The 18064-nt window shown below is 41.9% G+C and overlaps 3 gene segments (V, D, J or C); all 3 read right to left on the reverse strand.

The window, feature by feature from the left end:
- The window catches only part of LOC114583608 (immunoglobulin heavy constant epsilon-like), a 179784-nt gene that overhangs the window by 92318 nt on the left and 69402 nt on the right, over nucleotides 1-18064 (reverse strand).
- Nucleotides 1-18064, reverse strand: part of LOC114582620 (Ig gamma-2C chain C region-like) — a 99951-nt gene that overhangs the window by 12992 nt on the left and 68895 nt on the right.
- On the reverse strand, nucleotides 8181-10232 carry LOC144325059 (Ig mu chain C region-like). The segment is given in 2 exon segments: nucleotides 8181-8715; nucleotides 9839-10232. Coding segments are annotated over 2 exon segments (666 nt in total).

Here is an 18064-nt window from a genome sequence, read left to right on the forward strand (position 1 = left end):
CAGTTGGAAAATGGTAGCAAGGGAGACTTGCAATTCAGCATCAGCTAGAAAGCCCAAGAATCAACAGAAGACCCCTGAGGACAGGATAAAAATGCTTCTCCTCTTTCTCAGGCATTGTATCATTCACTTCCTTCCTGAAAAGGCTAGGACATTCCAAGGAGTCCCTTCTCCTGTGGGGTATCTATGTTCCTATCTTCTCAAGACCCATAATGTAAAAATAAAGCTCTCTTTTATTTTATTTATTTATTGTAAAAAAAAACCCTCAAAGCAGTTTTCAAACAGTAAAATCGTAATAAATCTACAACTCTTCTTTAAAACATACAGAAGTTTAAATGCTAAACAGATTAAAATTACCTCACCGATCCCAAGGCTGGAGTTGATCGAAGCAACCCGACCTCTGCCGAGTGACCCACAGTTTCTGTTCGGGATTCATTTCTGTTGCAATGAGGCCTTCAGAGTTTCCCCTTAACCATTCTCTTATGAAGGGCCTTAAAAAAAGAAAATTTCCAGTTAGTGACGTCCTAACTGGCCTGAAGGTGTGAAGGAAAGGTGTGAAAATAAACAAACAATTGAGGTCCAGGGAGTGAATAACTTCCTCTTTTCTCTCTCACATGTTTGACACCTTTTCAAAACCCAAAGATTTCATTGCTGAGAAAAACAAGGCTGTGTGAACTACACAGTTCGGGTGAATCTCACTTGCAAAAACTCAAACCGTTTTGTTTTTATTTAGCCATGTTCACACTAATTAGTCATTGTGTTTCACCACATAACCGCCGCACCCTGTTTTCTTCTGTCCAAAAATTGGAAAAAATGCATTTCATCACGTAATTGGCTCATGGTATAATTCTGTTCATCTCGCCAGTTAAACAGAGCGATGTATTCACCAGTGGCATATGGATATGTATTTATCTCTTGCAGCATCCATCCCTTGGGCTCCATTCCCCACTGTGCACCAACTAGGCCTTAGGCCCCTTCCTTTCCTCCTCCACCTGCCGGTGCCCCTGCTCCCCTCAAAACCACGTTGAAGAACCAGAAGGTGCAGAAGTCTTGGTCATGAGCTCCCAGGCTGCCTTGGCCGCTTCCCTGGGCTTGACCGGTAGTTAGTTAAGCTTAACAGGTGTTTGTTTTTCTGGTCTTGGGGGCACTCAAGGTGATGAAAATATATCAAGAATTCCAGAGGAACAGACAAACTCAGACTGCAACCCTATGTGGACTTGGCAGGGAGTCAGGCCTGTTGTCATTCACCTTGTTCACCTCAACCACCAATGAGTCCCATTGAAACCCCAGTGGGGTTTTCTTCTGCGTATGCATGTATAGGTTTGCACCATCCAACCTGGCGAATTTAGTGAAGTATGATTTTGTTGTGAATGGAACTTACACCCAAGTTACAGTGGTATCTCTGGTTAAGAACTTAATTCGTTCCGGAGGTTCGTTCTTAACCTGAAACTGTTCTTAACCTGAAGCACCACTTTAGCTAATGGGGCCTTCTGACACTGTGTGATTTCTGTTCACATCCTGAAGTAAAGTTCTTAACCCGAGGTACTACTTCCAGGTTAGCGGAGTCTGTAACCTGAAGCGTTTGTAACCCAAGGTACCACTGTATAAGGACAACGCCGTCAAAGAAGCCAACTCAGGCTCAAGGGCCATGCTAGGCCTTACTTAGTGCTAGGCCTCACCCCCCATTTATTGATATTAACCATTTTTTGGTAGCAGATTTTGCTCCCTCCAATAGTTGTAAATTCCTGCTTCCAATTCAGTACTTCATATTGATTGAATTGTGAAGACAATATACCTATTCTACAATAGGACTTCTTCTGGTTTCTCTTGTTCCCATAGGAGCCAACTCCTAGGAGCTGAGGGGGCTTTGGCTCCCCCAATAAAATATTTGAGGACCCCCCCCCCCCCACGTTGATGGGCATTGCTGTTCAAATGGTGTGCATGCACCACATCATGTGATTGATTTTGCATGGTGTGGCTTACCTAGGTCCCCGCAATATTTTATTAAAGTTTACACCATTGCTTCTTCTGCCCTCTCCATGCCCCCTCATATCTGCTGTAGAGGGTCCCTCAACCTTATGGAACAGATTTTGGGCCATGCAGAAGGCAGAGGAGACCCATTGTGTGAGCGGGTGTCTGCTTGCTTCGTGCTCCTCAGTTTATGGAAAAATGTACTCAGCAGCTTGAAATTTCATTGATCTATTTATTATTTAGAAACGAAATAGCCAAACAACACATAAAATGGCAACCAGCAGAATGTCTCCCCTGTCCCGCACTCCAACATATTGCAAGACGTGTTTTTGGAACCAATTCTTTCCTTCTGCAAAAAATCTCCCCTCTGAGAGCACTTGGGCAGCTGTGGTATCGACCCCCTTCACAGCCTTTTCAGATATTTATGCTTTTCTCCCACTGGCTGAGGCTCCTCATAGGCTCTTTCCCCCTTCTGTACCTTGAAATTAATTTACACTGCAATAGCTTGTCCTGCCATGGTCCCTGCAGCAAGGTGGGTTATTCAACAGACTGCAGCAGTTTCCCTTTAAAATAGTGTTTTCAACTCAAAATGATCTGGGTGCCTTTGGGGTGTGTTTGTAGGGCATGAATTGGCAACTATGTATCTTTCCCAAAATCTCATGTTCCAAATTGTTGAGTACTGCCCATAGAAGCTTAGTTTTGCATACCCGCCAGGTGTCCCGGGAAAAACAGGACACCCCAGTTTTTGAGTGAGATTGTGGAGGCTGTTTTGGGTGCCGTGATCTCGTGTGCTCTCATGCCACGCTCTCACCCCACAAAAATCACTTCGGGGGAATGAGATTGCAGCACGGGTCACATGACTTGCCCGGGAGCACATCCTGGAAGACGGTTGTCCCATTTTTTTATCTGAAAAAGTTGAATGGTATGGTTTTGGGTCTTCAGATGGCTCCATAAAAGTCTAAAAATTCTGTGAAGTGAGAAGTGGCTATTAACTATTTTGGTCAGCAAGGTTCTGATTCTGATTCTTAAAAAAGACTCTCCACAGCAGTGGATCAACAGAGCTTTAATTTATTACTTATTTCTTTTCAAGCAAGGAATAAGGAGGTTAATTTCATCAAGGCTAAAATCCATAGCACACATTTTATCTTCTGACGCTTGCCACTGATAGCAACATGGCTGAAGGCTGGTATTGACATTTGAATAAGTCATCCCCAGAACAGATGTGTCCTGTTTACGTTAGCAAATGTGGCCAGGCATGCGTTTCCACTTTCAGTCCAAGGCAAGTACTGCCAGTCAGATGGAGACAGGCAGATGCGATGTGGGGGGCTTTCAATAGAAACTCATTTCCTTATGTGCAGTGAGTCAGCTAAAAATGTCGTAAGGCATGTGTTTGCTGTAGGAAACCAAAGTGAATAGCAAGTTGGTAATGGAAACCCTCCTTTGCAAAAAAAATACACTCCTTAATTTTGTGTAGGCACTATATGAATTAAAGAGAGGCTGACATATCCCCATGTCCGATATGGAAAACTGAGGCACAGCTTATGCTTGGGGTGTTAAAGTGCATTCTCACACAGAGAAAAATAACAAATATATGAGCCCATCACTTGGTTGACACGATCGCTCCTGAGTGTCCTGTCTAGTGTTTGGGAGCCTGAGCATCTCCTTGGCACTCTGAGGAGCTCCTGACTAGTCCTAAATCAGAGTAGACCTATTGAAGTTAAAAGACATAACTGAGTTTAATTGATTTCAATAGGTCTACCCTAAGCAGTACTTAGTTGAATACAAAACCAAAACACACACACACCGATGTTCACCTGTGGTGTAACACATTTTGATGGCATTGCTGCCTGCTCCACTGTGGGGATAGGGAGTTCTTTTTTCTGTTTGTTCTTGGGAAGCTCTTAAAAAAACAACAACAACTTTTCAAGAGATAAAGCTTTTTTTAGTTATAAAAACGGTGTTTCTTGAATAAACGGAACCCTTTCTTGCCTCTGGATGCAGTGTGGGATACACTTAAAACTAGAAAAGTAGTTACAGTAACAATTCAGAAGGACTGTAAAATGGTCATGAGAAATGTAAGCTTAATGTACAGCAGGAGTAAAGGCAAACATTATATTTGATATATATAGTACAATACTCTGTCTACTGCATTCAGAGTTGAAATTGCAATATCCTCTTTTTGGGTTTAGACTAGGTAGGCAACAATAGCTAAAACGAAATATGACCACGACAGAGTCACAGCGATGAGTGGTATGCAATGCTAGTCCTAAATCAGAGTAGACCCATTGGAGTTAAAAGGGATAATTGAGTTTAATTAATTTCATTAGGTCTACTTTAAGTAGTACTTAGTTGAATACAACACACACACACACACACACACACACACACACTGAACGGAGGCAAAATTAAAGCATACATGTTTGAAGGATAAACAACCAGTCCAATAGGTCCAGTTCAAATGGAACACTGGCAGCAAAAGGCCATGCATGTCTAGTCATATATTAGTCCCGTTTAGTTTGATAGGACTTGCTCCCAGATATATGATGAGACAAAGCAAGACAGAAATGTCATCTGTCCAGTCGATCTTCCCCCAAAAGTGAATGGAGAAATATTAAATCCTTGATTGTGCTGGTGATGAAAGAATGTACAGTCTTTTATGTTAGGCAACTTATTGTCCCTCTTCAGATGACCCTTCACTTTGTTATTTCACCTGGAATTGGAAAACAACCATAATTAATGTCATGGAAGAAAATAATGTCACACATCTCTCCGCTGTTTCACAACCTCCTGACCCGTTCACCACTGCCATTTAGTGATGTAATAAAGCTGTCTTTCAACAGCATAGGGAGGGTTTTTTTTTTGCTGGATGGAAACAATGGTTTGGAGTTCCTGGAAGACTGGAACTGACAGGAGGGTTATCTACATTGCTTAGTGTGCTGGATCTGTACAGGTTCTGCTTGAAATTGCTGAAATACAGTCGTACCTCAGAAGTTGAACGGAATCCATTCCGGAAGTCCGCCCAACTTCCAAAACGTTCAGAAACCAAGGTGTGGCTTCTGATTGGCTGCAGGACGTTTGGGTTCCAAAAAATGTTTGCAAACCGGAACACTCACTTCGAGGTTTGTGGCATTCAGGAGCCAAAATGTTTGAGTCGCAAAGCGTTCGACTTCCAAGGTACGACTGTGCAGTGAGGGGGAAATGCATTATCAAAGCTCTGAATATTTAATCTGCATCTTTGACAAATATTCCCTTGACTTGTATAACCTGAACGCTTTGCAAAATAATTGTCTTTTCTAGAATCTTGGCTTGGCCTACCCCATGAAGACCATAGTACCTGCATGTTGCTTTTGCGTTCTCTCATTTCTCCCTTATCCTGTCTGCTACAAGTGACTTATTACTATTGATCATTTTGCCTATCTCCCTCTGCCCCATATATCTTACCTTGAAGACAGTTACAGTGACACTGTAGAAAAGGCTCACGAGGAAAAGGATGATGAAAGTGGAAAGGATTGATGAGATGTTTTGGAGTTCTTCATCGTCATCAGTATCCACGATCACATCCAGGTAAGCTTTAGATGATACATGCAGATCAGATTTTTCTGCAGTTTAGAAACATGGGGAGGTCTCAGTGTAGCCAAGCGACACAGGGGACAAAACTGGGTTACATAAAGAGTGTGAGGAACTGTGGAAAAGATACTTAGGGAGACAGGAGAATTATTATTTTTTTGGACTGGGCACAATCAAACATTGATGCTGACGGGTGACAGGTGGTGTTGAGAAAAGGCAAGGGGTGCTGATTTAGCTAAGGATTGGAATGGTAGCATGCTGCACCAAGGGGCATTAAATATTGTGAATGGTTTACTGTTTCCTCCTTTGGTTGTGCTGGCAGCATGATGCTGATTTTGCCTCATCTAATATGCAATTAACTCAAAGAGCTGAGCTCACGTTGATGGAGCCATAAATCTTTTAGGAGTTCTGCATGGCATGACCTGCTTGCTGAAGGGAGTCTAGAAGCCCTTATTCAACATGATGCTCTCTTAACCACGAAGAGCCCTCAGGAATTTTGCAATAACTGCCCACCCAGCCTGGGTGATTTTTGAGTTGTTCTTGACATGGCATCGTACACAGGATTGCATATTATATTGTATTATACAGTAAGTTGCAAGTGTAGCCTGTCTTACTGAGCCTACATCTTTAAAGTAGAATGCAACTTTAATGAATAATGAGCGTACATTAATGATGAAATATACGGGAGGAGCTGTCTCAACCATGAGACACATTTATAAGAGTTTATCTTATGATTCTAAGATGGGGATCATTTGGAATTTTTCAACCAATGTTCTGCCACAGAGTATGGATGCCCATCTTCCCAAAATAGCATTCCATTTAGCATTCTGTGTAACACTTATGAACCCACAAATGACCTTACATTTGTATCTCAGCTGTCATCAGTACTGTATGTGTGACAAAATGAGAAAAGCCACACTACTATATTTGACTGAGTAGAAGATTAAACTTTTGTCTTCTGTTCATAAATTCAGAACTCAGCCTGCTCCATCATATTGGTGTGACCCATTTTGTGTATGTGTGTACAGATACAAGCCTTTTATCCTGTAGATTCATTTCAGTTTTTATCTCCAGTAATAAGCATGGACATTCTAAACCTTTGTTTATTAGAAGCAAATAGGGGATTCTGTGCAGCAAAGGTGTCAGCAGAACAAACAACGCCAGGTACCCGAGGCAAGTCTCTGTGGGAGAAGGCTGTGTTCCTGCTCCAGGAGCACTATCCAATTTAACCAGACTCCATATATGAAAGGAACCTAAGAATGAAAAGCACTGATCTTCCCAAAAGAAATTCCTTTGGGCTGCACCTCAACACCAACCAGTACTGAAGAAATCAAAGTGCTCTCCTGGGCTCCACATTCTACTGTGGCTGAGATGCTTGCTGATATTGTTTTTATCTTTCTACAGCCTACCATTACCAAGAAGAAGTGGGAAAATTGTTATGAGTGAGGAGAACAACTTTTGCTTAACATGAATGAAAGAATTGGCCTAGTTTTTTTTCACCGCCTTGCCTTCCTCAGTGTTGTTTGGAAGAGTGGAAAGGAGGTATGGCACATGGGTGACCTATACTTCCAAACAGGCATGTGTCCCCAGCCTTGTTTATTTTCCTAGCTCATGATATGCTAGAGGCATCTGCGCTTGCTGTCCTGAGACAGTGACTATGGAAAAGGAAATCCTGTGTAAGATCTGCCATGGATTTTTTTTTTTGGGGGGGGAGGGGAGCGGATGGTGGGAAGGCAGGGACAATATATTCTATTTTAAGGAAGAGTGCTGGAGTAGCAGCAGCCCTGGGTCCCTCTAATCTTTTCTGTAGTCCTGTGAGTGACTACATCTCTCTGTAAGGATAGTGGAAGATTTGACCTGGCCAAGGATTCTGAAGGTCAGAGATTTGTGTGCGTGTGTCTGAATGAATTCAATAAATTAGTTCTTGTCGATATTCTGTTTTATATGTAGAATAATAGAAGAAGACCCCTGCAGGATCAGGCCAAAGGCCCATTTAGCATTGGGTACTCCCAGTGGTCAACTGGATACATTTGGGAAGCCCATGAACAGGACCTGAATGCAACAGTGGTGCCCACCACCACCAGCAATTGGTATTCAGAGGCAGATTGTCTCCAACAGTGGAGATGGAATACTAATACTACTACTACTACTAATGATAATACCCTGAGAATTTGGCTGGGTTTCCCCAGCCCCTCTGGGGAACATAGCCATTGTAGGTAGTAGCCATTGTCAATGATAACAAAAACAACCATAACATTGATTGATTGATTGCTATATATTTATATGCCCTGCTTGTTAATGAAGCTCTAGATTCTTCCATCATGATGAACCTAATGGACAAAGTGATGTCTGGAAACAGTGAGTCCTGCAAGCACAATCATGGAAGATTGGGTGTCTATTGCTTCTATCACCCCCTGAAAATTCCAGATCATATTTGAGAAGATGCTGTGGGTGGAAGCTTTCCCATCCAATTCCCATCCAATTCAAAGGGGGGTAGAGACCTCATCTCACGTTTGTGTGACTGGGGATTAACATTAACCCCCTTATCACCATTTCTAACCACAAGACAGAATTATCTTCTTATGTTTCGATAAACTTTCTTTATTTCAAACTATTGTTTTACTTCAGAGAGAGGCTAGTTAATTCTACAACATTCAGGGTACAACACCCCACTTTTCCTCCACAAAAGGCCAATAATTAAACAAATGGAGACTCAAGAAGGGAAAGCAGATGCTGGCAGAATTAGGAAGCTGAGAAAGATATGCAGGAGGCTTGACAAGAATGGCTATTGGCAAGTGCTGGCGATGTCGGAGAGCACGAGGGAGACGTTGACAACGGTTGGTTTACCCGTATTCTTGTCTACGGTCTTCTGAGACGTCTGAAGGGGCAACATCTCATGCCCCACCATGCAAGTGTAAGTAGTTCCAGAATTCCACTCTTCTGTGTTGACGTTCAGCATGCTATAGGCATAATACCGCTTGGGTGCCTTGGACTCCTCGATGGCTGTGCTGGTGAAGTATTCGGAATCATCCATGGGCTCATCATTCCGCAGCCATTTGACAAAGAACTCAGGAGGGGAGAAATCTTTCATCAAACAAGTGACGGTGGCTGTTTCCTGCAGAGCCAGCTGATCCGAAGGAGGAGGAAGGATATAGATATGTGGAGCAGAGGGGTTGCCATCTGGAAGGTTTAAGGGGGGGGGGGAACGAAGAGATTATCAAATGCATGGTTTTAAAAGTACATTGCTAACCATCTTGTTTCCTTCCTTTCTTAACCATGACCTCATTTGTATGGTTTGAGAGAGTCAGATGAAGACATATAAGATGAATGGTAGAAGTCTTCTAGCAGGGTGACCTGGACATTGACGAAAGATGACCAGATGCAATGGCTTTCTAAATCTGGATTTTTATTAAAGACTGTGATGACATGGTCCACTGCTCTGTGTGTGCATGTACGTAAAAAGAGTGGAAGCGCATAAGAGAGACAGAGAGACTATGGTTCACGTTCCCACTAAGCACATGCAGACACATCATCTCTTCATTGCTGAGGTGGGCTTAGAATGGGGGCTTCATCTACTCTAAGAACAGTCTTGTATCATTTATGACCCATTAAGCCACATGGACAATCCCAAGGATTTTTGATAGCCTACTAGGGGCTAAATTGTTGTTCTGTTTTGGTTGCCTGTCTGAAAAAAGGCACATGAAATGCCACACAATACGTGGCTGGTGGATTGTCTTTGCTTTCGTGGGCACAGCTTGTCCCTAAACAGAAGTCCACAAATACAGTTTCTATGCTACAGATTAGTGTGACCTGAAATTTGCAAACAGAAACCCACATTTGAATTTCTTAAAGTTCACACTGCTTGGCCTCAGTCACACCATTGTAATTCAGTTTGGTCTACCTCATTAGACACCCAGAGCAATAAAAGGAACTATTAAATCAATAAGTATGAGCAAAAGAAGTACTAACTGAAATTAAAGCAATTGAAATGGAGCCATCTTTAGTTGTGCCAAAGGCTTAGACTCAGGTATCAAATCAGCCATTCCCAAAATACTACTCTCCTGATATCTTGGACTATGAAACATATCTGCACTAGTTAGCATGACCAATAGTCAAAGCTAATAGAAATTTTAGTCCAGAATTTCTGGAGGCCGCCAGGGTGGGGAAAATCTATACTTAATGATTGTTAGGGCAGAACAAAATTATTCTGAGCCTACTGAAGTCTGGTAAAACCAAAGTCCTAAAAAAGTGGCATTGAGGGTTGTTAGCCATTTTTGTAAGATGATGTAAAATAGACACCTACCTTGAGGCTTGCGCAGGGATCTGACTTCCATTGAGGGAAATAAAGCTGGGTGATTAATTTTGCATTTGAAAGTTTCCCCTTTGTTCCACTCATCTGCACACACTGTAGCTACTGCATCCTTGAATAGCAGCCCACTGCTTTCTTGTTCTTGGGAAAGTTTAAGGATAGTCTCTAGGGGTGTGTCATCAACTGCTCGTGTCCAGGTGACTTTCAGCTCCTTAAGATCTTGCTCCTCAGGTATGTTCGAAATTCTGCAGGTCAGATTGGCCATCTTGGTTTGGAAAATATCAACAAAGGAAGGCTGGATGGTCTCAACCTTGACAGGGACAAGGAGATCTAAAGAAGAAGAAGAGCATTCAGTTCCACAGCAGACCAACTTCTATTGACACCTCAAAACCTGTTTTTTCTTAATCCCCAACATATATCTGATTCAATCAATCAATCAGTTTATTACAGTCATAGACCAGCAGTCAGAGAATAGAATATTAAGTGGGTAAAAAACAAAACTGATAATTAAAACAGATAAAAACTAAAAACAAATAAAAACATTCAGTTAAAACAACTTTAAGAGGGTCAGAACTAAAAGACTCGCAGTTAAAACAGACAATTAAAACAGTTCTATTTTTATGGCCAACTAAAATTGAGAATTTCTCCATCCTTTGTGTGCACCATATAGATTGGAAAAGGTCTTGTAGATGGGAGTCCTTGCCAGCTGCTGCAGAAGTGTGTTTCCTTAGTGATCCACTGATCTGCCAGATCTAGAGTTTCTACACTGTGCTTTGTAAAATCCCAAATACACAAAGTCTTCATTAGGGGAAATATTTAAAAACAAAAAATACAAGGAGATTTTGTTTGTTTTTTGTCTATAAAAATAATGTCAGCATTGGCTCAGTAGAAAAGAATGGGGGCAATGACTACCATAATATCTCATGTAACACTAAAACCAAGGTTGGACCTACCCCAGCAGTATCCTAGAATATGCTGAAGGATACTGTTGCTGCAGTATGTGTCTTCACTTCAGACCTTGCCCTAGAATCTGTTTAGGTAAGATAACTCAGTATTCTAGAGCAAGTCCACCTCTGGTTCAGCCTGTAGGCATGTATAGATTCTGATGAAATCCTAGATGAGTTTTAGTGAATAAACTAGAATCTCTGCCGTGTTACACAACAAATATTCCCAGAATGCAATCAAATATATTGAGTGCTTCTTCCTGAGGACAAGATTAGATCTGTCCCTGTTGCGTTGGAACGGCAAGCAAGTTTCCTGATGGAATTTTCAACTTACTGCCACAAATAAGGGGTTCACAAATGGGGAACATAGCCATTGTAGGTATGTTGATAACAAAAGCAACCATAACATTGATTGATTGATTGATTGATTGATTGCTATTGTTAATGAAGCTCTAGAATCTTCCATCATGATGCACCTAATGGACCAAGTGATTTCTGGAAACAGTGAGTCCTGCAAGCACAATCATGGAAGATTGGGTGTCTATTGCTTCTATCACCCTCTGAAAATTCCAGATCATATTTGAGAAAATGCTGTGGGTGGAAGCTTAATTTCCCATCCAATTCAAAGGGGGGTAGAGACCTCATCTCACGTTTGTGTGACTGGGGATTAACATTAACCCCCTTATCACCATTTCTAACCACAAGACAGAATTATCTTCTTATGTTTTGATAAACTTTCTTCATTTCAAACTATTGTTTTACTTCAAAGAGATGAGGCCAGTTAATTCTACAACGTTCAGGGTACATCACCCCTCTTTTCCTCCACAAAAGGAGAGGGGTTGCCATCTGGAAGGTTAAAGGAGGGGGGAGATGAAGAGAATATCAAATGCATGGTTTTAAAAGTATCTTGTTTCCTTCCTTTCTTAAGCATGACCTCATTTGTATGGTTTGAGAGAGTCAGATGAAGACATAAGATGAATGGTAGAATTCTTCTAGCTGGTGACCTTGACATTGACCAAAGATGACCAGATGCAATGGCTTTCTAAATCTGGATTTTTATTAAAGACTGGGATGACATGGTCCACTGCTCTGTGTGTGCATGTACGTAAATGGAGTGGAAGCGCATAAGAGCGACTATGGTTCATGTTCCCACTAAGCCAATGCAGACACATCATCTCTTTATTGCTGAGGTGGGCTTAGAATGGGAGCTTCATCTACCCATTTATGACCCATTAAGCCACATGGACAATCCCAAGGATTTTTGGTAGCCTACTAGGGGCTAAACTGTTGTTCTGTTTTGGTTGCCTGTCTGAAAAAGACACATGAAATGCCACACAATACATGGCTGGTGGGTTGTCTTTGCCTTCATGGGCACTGCTTGTCCCTAAAATGAAGGCCATGAATACAGTTTCTATGCTGCAGATTCGTGTGACCTGAAATTTGCAAACAGAAACTAAGTGGTGAAATATTTTTGCTTTAGAAGTTGGAAACCCACATTTGAATTTCTTAAAGTTCACACTGGTTGGCCTCAGTCACACCATTGTAACTCAGTATGGTCTACCTCATTAGACACCCAGAGCAATAAGAGGAACTATTAAAATAATAAGTGTGATAAAAAAAGTACTAACTGGAATTTAATCAATTGAAATGGAGACATCTTTAGGTCTGCCAAAGGCTTAGACTCAGGTATCAAATCAGCCATTCCCAAAATGCTACTCTCCTGATATTTTGGGCTATGAAAGATATCTGCGCTAGTTAGCATGACCAATCGTCAAAGGTGATAGAAATTTTATTTTTATTTTTAAACAATTTTTCAGTTTATTTATATGCTGACAAACATATATGCCATGCAAACAAATAACAAATAAAGATAACAAAATAGAAGAAAGAAAAAGAGAAAAGGAAAGAAGAGAAAAGATTGCTAAAAATAAATATATATCTAAAAAATAGGTGATATATGTAACCAATACTCATTTCCATTAGAGATTTTAGTCCAGAATAGCTGGAGGACACCAGGTTGGGAAAAATCTATACTTAATGATTGTTAAGGTAAAGGTAAAGGTACCCCTGCCCGTACGGGCCAGTCTTGACAGACTCTAGGGTTGTGCGCTGAGCCTTCTGGAGTCTGGTAAAGCCAAAGTCCTTAAAAAAAAGTGACACTGAGGGTCGTTAGCCATTTTTGTAGGATGATGTAAAATAGACACCTACCTTGAGGCTTGCGCAGGGATCTGACTTCCATTGAGGGAAATAAAGCTGGGTGAATAATTTTGCAGTTGAAAGTTTCCCCTTTGTTCCACTCATCTGCACGCACCGTAGCTACTGCATCCTTGAATAGCAGCCCACTGCTTTCTTGTTCTTGGGACGATTTAAGGATAGTCTCTAGGGGTTTGCCATCAACTGCTCGTGTCCAGGTGACTTTCAGGTCCTTAAGATCTTGGTCCTCAGGTATGTTCGAAATTCTGCAGGTCAGAATGGCCGTCTTGGTTTGGAAAATATCAGCATAGGAAGGTTGAATGGTCTCAACCTTGACAGAGACAGGAAGATCTAAAAAGAAGTAAGAAGAACATTCAATTCCACAGCAGACCAACTTATATTGGCACCTCAAAACCGGTTTGCCCTTAATCCCCAACATATATCTGATTCAAACATCCAATGTACACAAGAGTTCTATTTTTATGGCCAACTAAAATTGAGAATTTCCCCATCCTTTGTGTGCACCATATAGATTGGAGAAGGTCTTGTAGATGGGAGTCCTTGCCAGCTGCTGCACAAGTCTGTTTCCTTAGTGATCCACTGATTTGCCAGATCCACTTTTTCTATACTGTGCTTTGTAAAACCCCAAATACACAAAGCCTTCATTAGGGGAAATATTTTTTTAAAAATACAAGGAGATTTTGTTTGTTTTTTGTTTATAAAAATAATGTCAGTATTGGCTTAGTAGAAAAAAATAGCGGCAACGACTACCATAATATCTCATGTAACACTAAAACCAAGGTTGGACCTGCCCCAGCAGTATCCTAGAATATGCTGAAGGATACTGTTGCTGCAGTATGTGTCTTCACTTCAGACCTTGCCCTAGAATCTGTTTAGGTAAGATAACTCAGTTTTCTAGAGCAAGTCCACCTCTGGTTCAGCCTGTAGGCATGTATAGATTCTGATGAAATCCTAGATGAGTTTTAGCGAATAAACTAACATCTCTGCTATGTTAATCAACAAATATTTCCAGAATGTGACCAAATATATTGAGTGCTTCTTCCTGAGGACAAGATTAGATCTGCCCCTGTTGCGTTGGAATGGCTAACCAGTTTCTGGATGGAATTTTCAACTTACTGCCACAAATAAGGGGTTTGCTGATGTTCCTTATCCCATTGAATTTCTCGTTGAACACGTTGCAGGAAAACTTCTTGCCGTTGTCCCAGTCTCTCTTGGTGACTGTTAGCTCACTCCTCAGGCTGTGACTGCATTTTGAGGTTGAAATGGTAGTGGGGCCATCAGATTCAAGAACTGCTTCATCCCTCAGCCACTGGAGTGTGGTTTTCTCAGTGTGCAGATTAATAGCATTGCAGGTGATGGTGGCATTTAAGGGGGACCCCACAAAATCCATTAGGCGTGGTGCGCTGATGATAATGTTAGGTGGAGCGGCCGGCTTCAGTGCTTGAGAAGGAAGGAAAACAGTGCAAAGTAACTGTTTCATTGCAGATGAATCCAGCAACCCAAGGGTAAGATATACAACTGGAGGTATTCCTATGTGGAGAGATCTGCAGACCAAATTCATGAGATTGTCTTCTAGCAGATTGTGTTCCTGGCCTACTCTAGAGAAGCATGTTCACATTAAATCAACTGGAGCAGGGCTTCATTTGAGGCGAACCAAATGTGAGTTGGGTTCAGCCTGCAGAGGCAGGGCGCAGCCTCAGGACAAATTTAAGAGTAAAAACAGAGAAGGTAAAGAGTTCATTTCCCATGCTACAGGGTAATCATATGCAAGGGCTCATACAAACTTCTGCTTGCCCCCCCAGGAAAACCCAGTCTTTGTTGCTGAATAGGAGGAAACATCAGTCAGGTTTTCGTTGTTTTGACATTTGCTCCAATTCAGCAGTGAAGAGCGGTTTTTGTCTGGGAAAAGGAAAATTGCTCGGACCCATGCTTTCTAGACATGGGACAAGGGGAAGGGGAAAGAAACACTATTCCTCATCTTAAATCAAGGGCAAGATCCTCTCCTCTCCTTTCTCTCCTTGAAATAAATAAATAAACATCCAATGCAGGAATGTCTTAGTTCTGACCTGGACTTACATAACTGTTCATTGTGTCAAGAAGATAAAATGATGTGCTGTAAAGCACTTTAGGAACTAGGTAGTTAATTGGATGCACGATACATACTTGATGCTAATCTCCTGGTTTGTGTTGCTGTTGGCTGCTGGGTAATGTTGTTTTTTGAAAGAAAGAAAGAAAGAAAGAAAGAAAGAAAGAAAGAAAGAAAGAAAGAAAGAAAGAAAGAAAAGACAAATAAATTCACTTACGCTGACGAACCACTCGTACTGTCCTGGTTGTTGCTTTGTGAGCAGCCGTGCAATAGAAGGGGTTGAAATTGCTCCAAGCAGTAGCAGAAATAACCGCCTGGGAGCTTACGGTGAAAGCCCCATTGAAGGACCAGATTGAAGGAAATTTCTTAATCTCGAAGGTCTCGCCAGTGGCATTGCTCCAGGAGAAAGTGACTGGGTCAGGCAGGAAACCCTTGGCCAAACACCCAATGGTGATTCTTCCATCATTTGTGCACTCAGAAGACAGAATAAGTGGGAAAACGGAGGGGGCAACTGGAGAAACTGTGGGAGAGAAGAAAAACAAAAGGATGGAGTGTTTTTGGAAGATGTAAAATCTTCAGCTGAGATTGGTTATCTGAAAGGTAATGAACTATTGTTTTGTAGAGAAAGAAACATTAACGTATGTGTGCTATTGCTGAGATGAGTTATTCTGATGCTGTTTTTTTTTACTACAAGAGGCATGTTTCAGGGTCCTGAGGTATCATCACCTTACAGTGGTACCTCGGGTTAAGTACTTAATTCGTTCCGGAGGTCCGTTCTTAACCTGAAACTGTTCTTAACCTGAGGTAGCACTTTAGCTAATGGGGCCTCCTGCTGCTGCCGCGCCACCGGAGCACGATTTCTGTTCTCACCCTGAAGCAAAGTTCTTAACCTGAGGTAATATTTCTGGGTTAGCAGAGTCTGTAACCTGAAGCGTATGTAACCTGAAGCGTATGTAACCCGAGGTACCACTGTATTTCTGTTTTTAGTTCTCAACTGCTCAACTGCTTCTTGGTCTTCATTATTAATATGGAATATGGGGCGGGGAGTAGGGGAAGCTTAGTCGGCCTCACAGGATTGCCAAAGCTTTTCTCATGACTTTGGGCATGTAGGACAAAGCAAGGAATGTAGTACCTTTCAGATTTTGCCAGATTACGAATCCCACCACTGGGCATGTCGGCTGGGAATGATGAGAACTGGGGCCTAACAACATCTGAAGGGCACCACACTGGCTACTCTTAATGTGTATTAAGAGTATATAATCTTTCTATTTTCTTTCTAGTGGACCATCCAGGAGGGCAGTGAGTTTGAAGTGTCCACAGACCATGTTGACACTCCCAGCTATAAAGAGAAATCTCACTCAGGTGATAAACAAACAAAAAACTAAAAAAGGACTGAAATAGCAACCACCCCCACTCCAAAGAGCATTAGAAGGACTAAGAACGTTCACAGAGTGCTTTTTATTTAGAATTATGACCCCCCTTCAAACTCAAAGAAAGAATGATAAGGTTTGTAGACAAAGTGCTCCTCTGATTCTACCCATCACCCTCTTGAAAACCCTTCCAGCTACACACAGGTAAAGTCTCTAGTGGGCTAAAACACCCTGGATTGTGCATGTGCAATGGGAAAGCCAGTTTCCTCAGCCTCACCATGCTTAAGTATTTGTGCTCCTTCAATTTTCCAATACCACCTATTCACTCGGAATGTTTGAGAACTTCCTAGTAGCTGGTAGTGGGGATTTAGGCATGAGATGGGAACCCTCACCCTTTACAGGATGAGCTTTTAGCCAAGGTTGTTGGCTTATGAAAGGAGATGTTGTGTACATCAGGGAAGACTGATGCTTACACTGGGGTCTTAAAGGTGCTTGATGTTGGAATGTTGGAGTTCATAAATTTATGCCTGCAGATGAAAAGCCAAGTCATGGCTGATTAAGTGTAAATGCTTGCATCTACAGCTCGAGGTCATGAGCTCAAGGAACCTGTGCCGCAAATGACACAGCACATGAGAGAGTATAACTAGCCTTGTGTTTGTAACAAGTAGTGTGACTTGCTGGAAGGTAACATTCCCGTGTTGGATCTCTGGCAGAAAGTGTTTTTCCTGGAAAGACTTTAGTTGCTCTATTCCGAGAGGCAGACAGAGGCAGGATCACTTGATACTTGTACATAGTTGTTCTTTTAGCTGTCAGTAAAATACACTGTTGCTGACCTTACTGAACTGTCTGGTGTATTTTTTCCTGCAAACAATATCCTGGGTTCAATTGAACACTTCACTTGGCGTGCTAACTGCACTCTGCCCATGCCTCAGCAGAATAAAGACTCAAGCGATGCTGTTGTTGACATCCCCTAAACCTCCACCCCAGCCATCTATGTCCACAATCCTTGGGTTTATTTACTCACAAGATTGACTTACGCCACATGCGCCCGCCTGACCTACAGAATCAGCACTATTACACTCATTCTGCAGTTGTAAAAACGCACACATTTAAAATTGGCATTGGACTCCCTGCCTAATCACAGCAGGCAGATGCAGTTGCTTTGTAATCTTCATCTAGTAAGAGCTTGGCATAGTGCAGCCTCTGAAACAAACTCAGCCCTTGGCTGCCTTCTGCTGATCTGCACCAGATAAGTATTAATATCCAGGCCTCAGCTTTCCTCTGGTCTTTTCCTCACATCTCTCTTTTCAACTCATTTCCCTCTAGCTCAGCTGCGAAAATTAACTCCTCACTTTATAACCTGCAGCCAATCCGAGTCTGCTATCGGCCAGAGCAATCAGAATGAGCTTATCTAATACTCCTAATCAGTGCTATTTTTATTTTTTAAAAAAGAGGTGCCAGAACTTGTTCTCTTAGAATGGCAATGGCACCCACCTGAGAGGTGCCAGAACGGAGTTCCAGCTGGAAAAAAAAGTCCTGCTCCTAATACATTCTCTCTTCTCTCAAAGTCTGTCCCCATGTATTTACTTCTAAACAGGCTCGCAGC

The sequence above is a fragment of the Podarcis muralis genome, chromosome 13 (assembly GCF_964188315.1).
Source record: "Podarcis muralis chromosome 13, rPodMur119.hap1.1, whole genome shotgun sequence".
NCBI lineage: Eukaryota > Metazoa > Chordata > Lepidosauria > Squamata > Lacertidae > Podarcis > Podarcis muralis.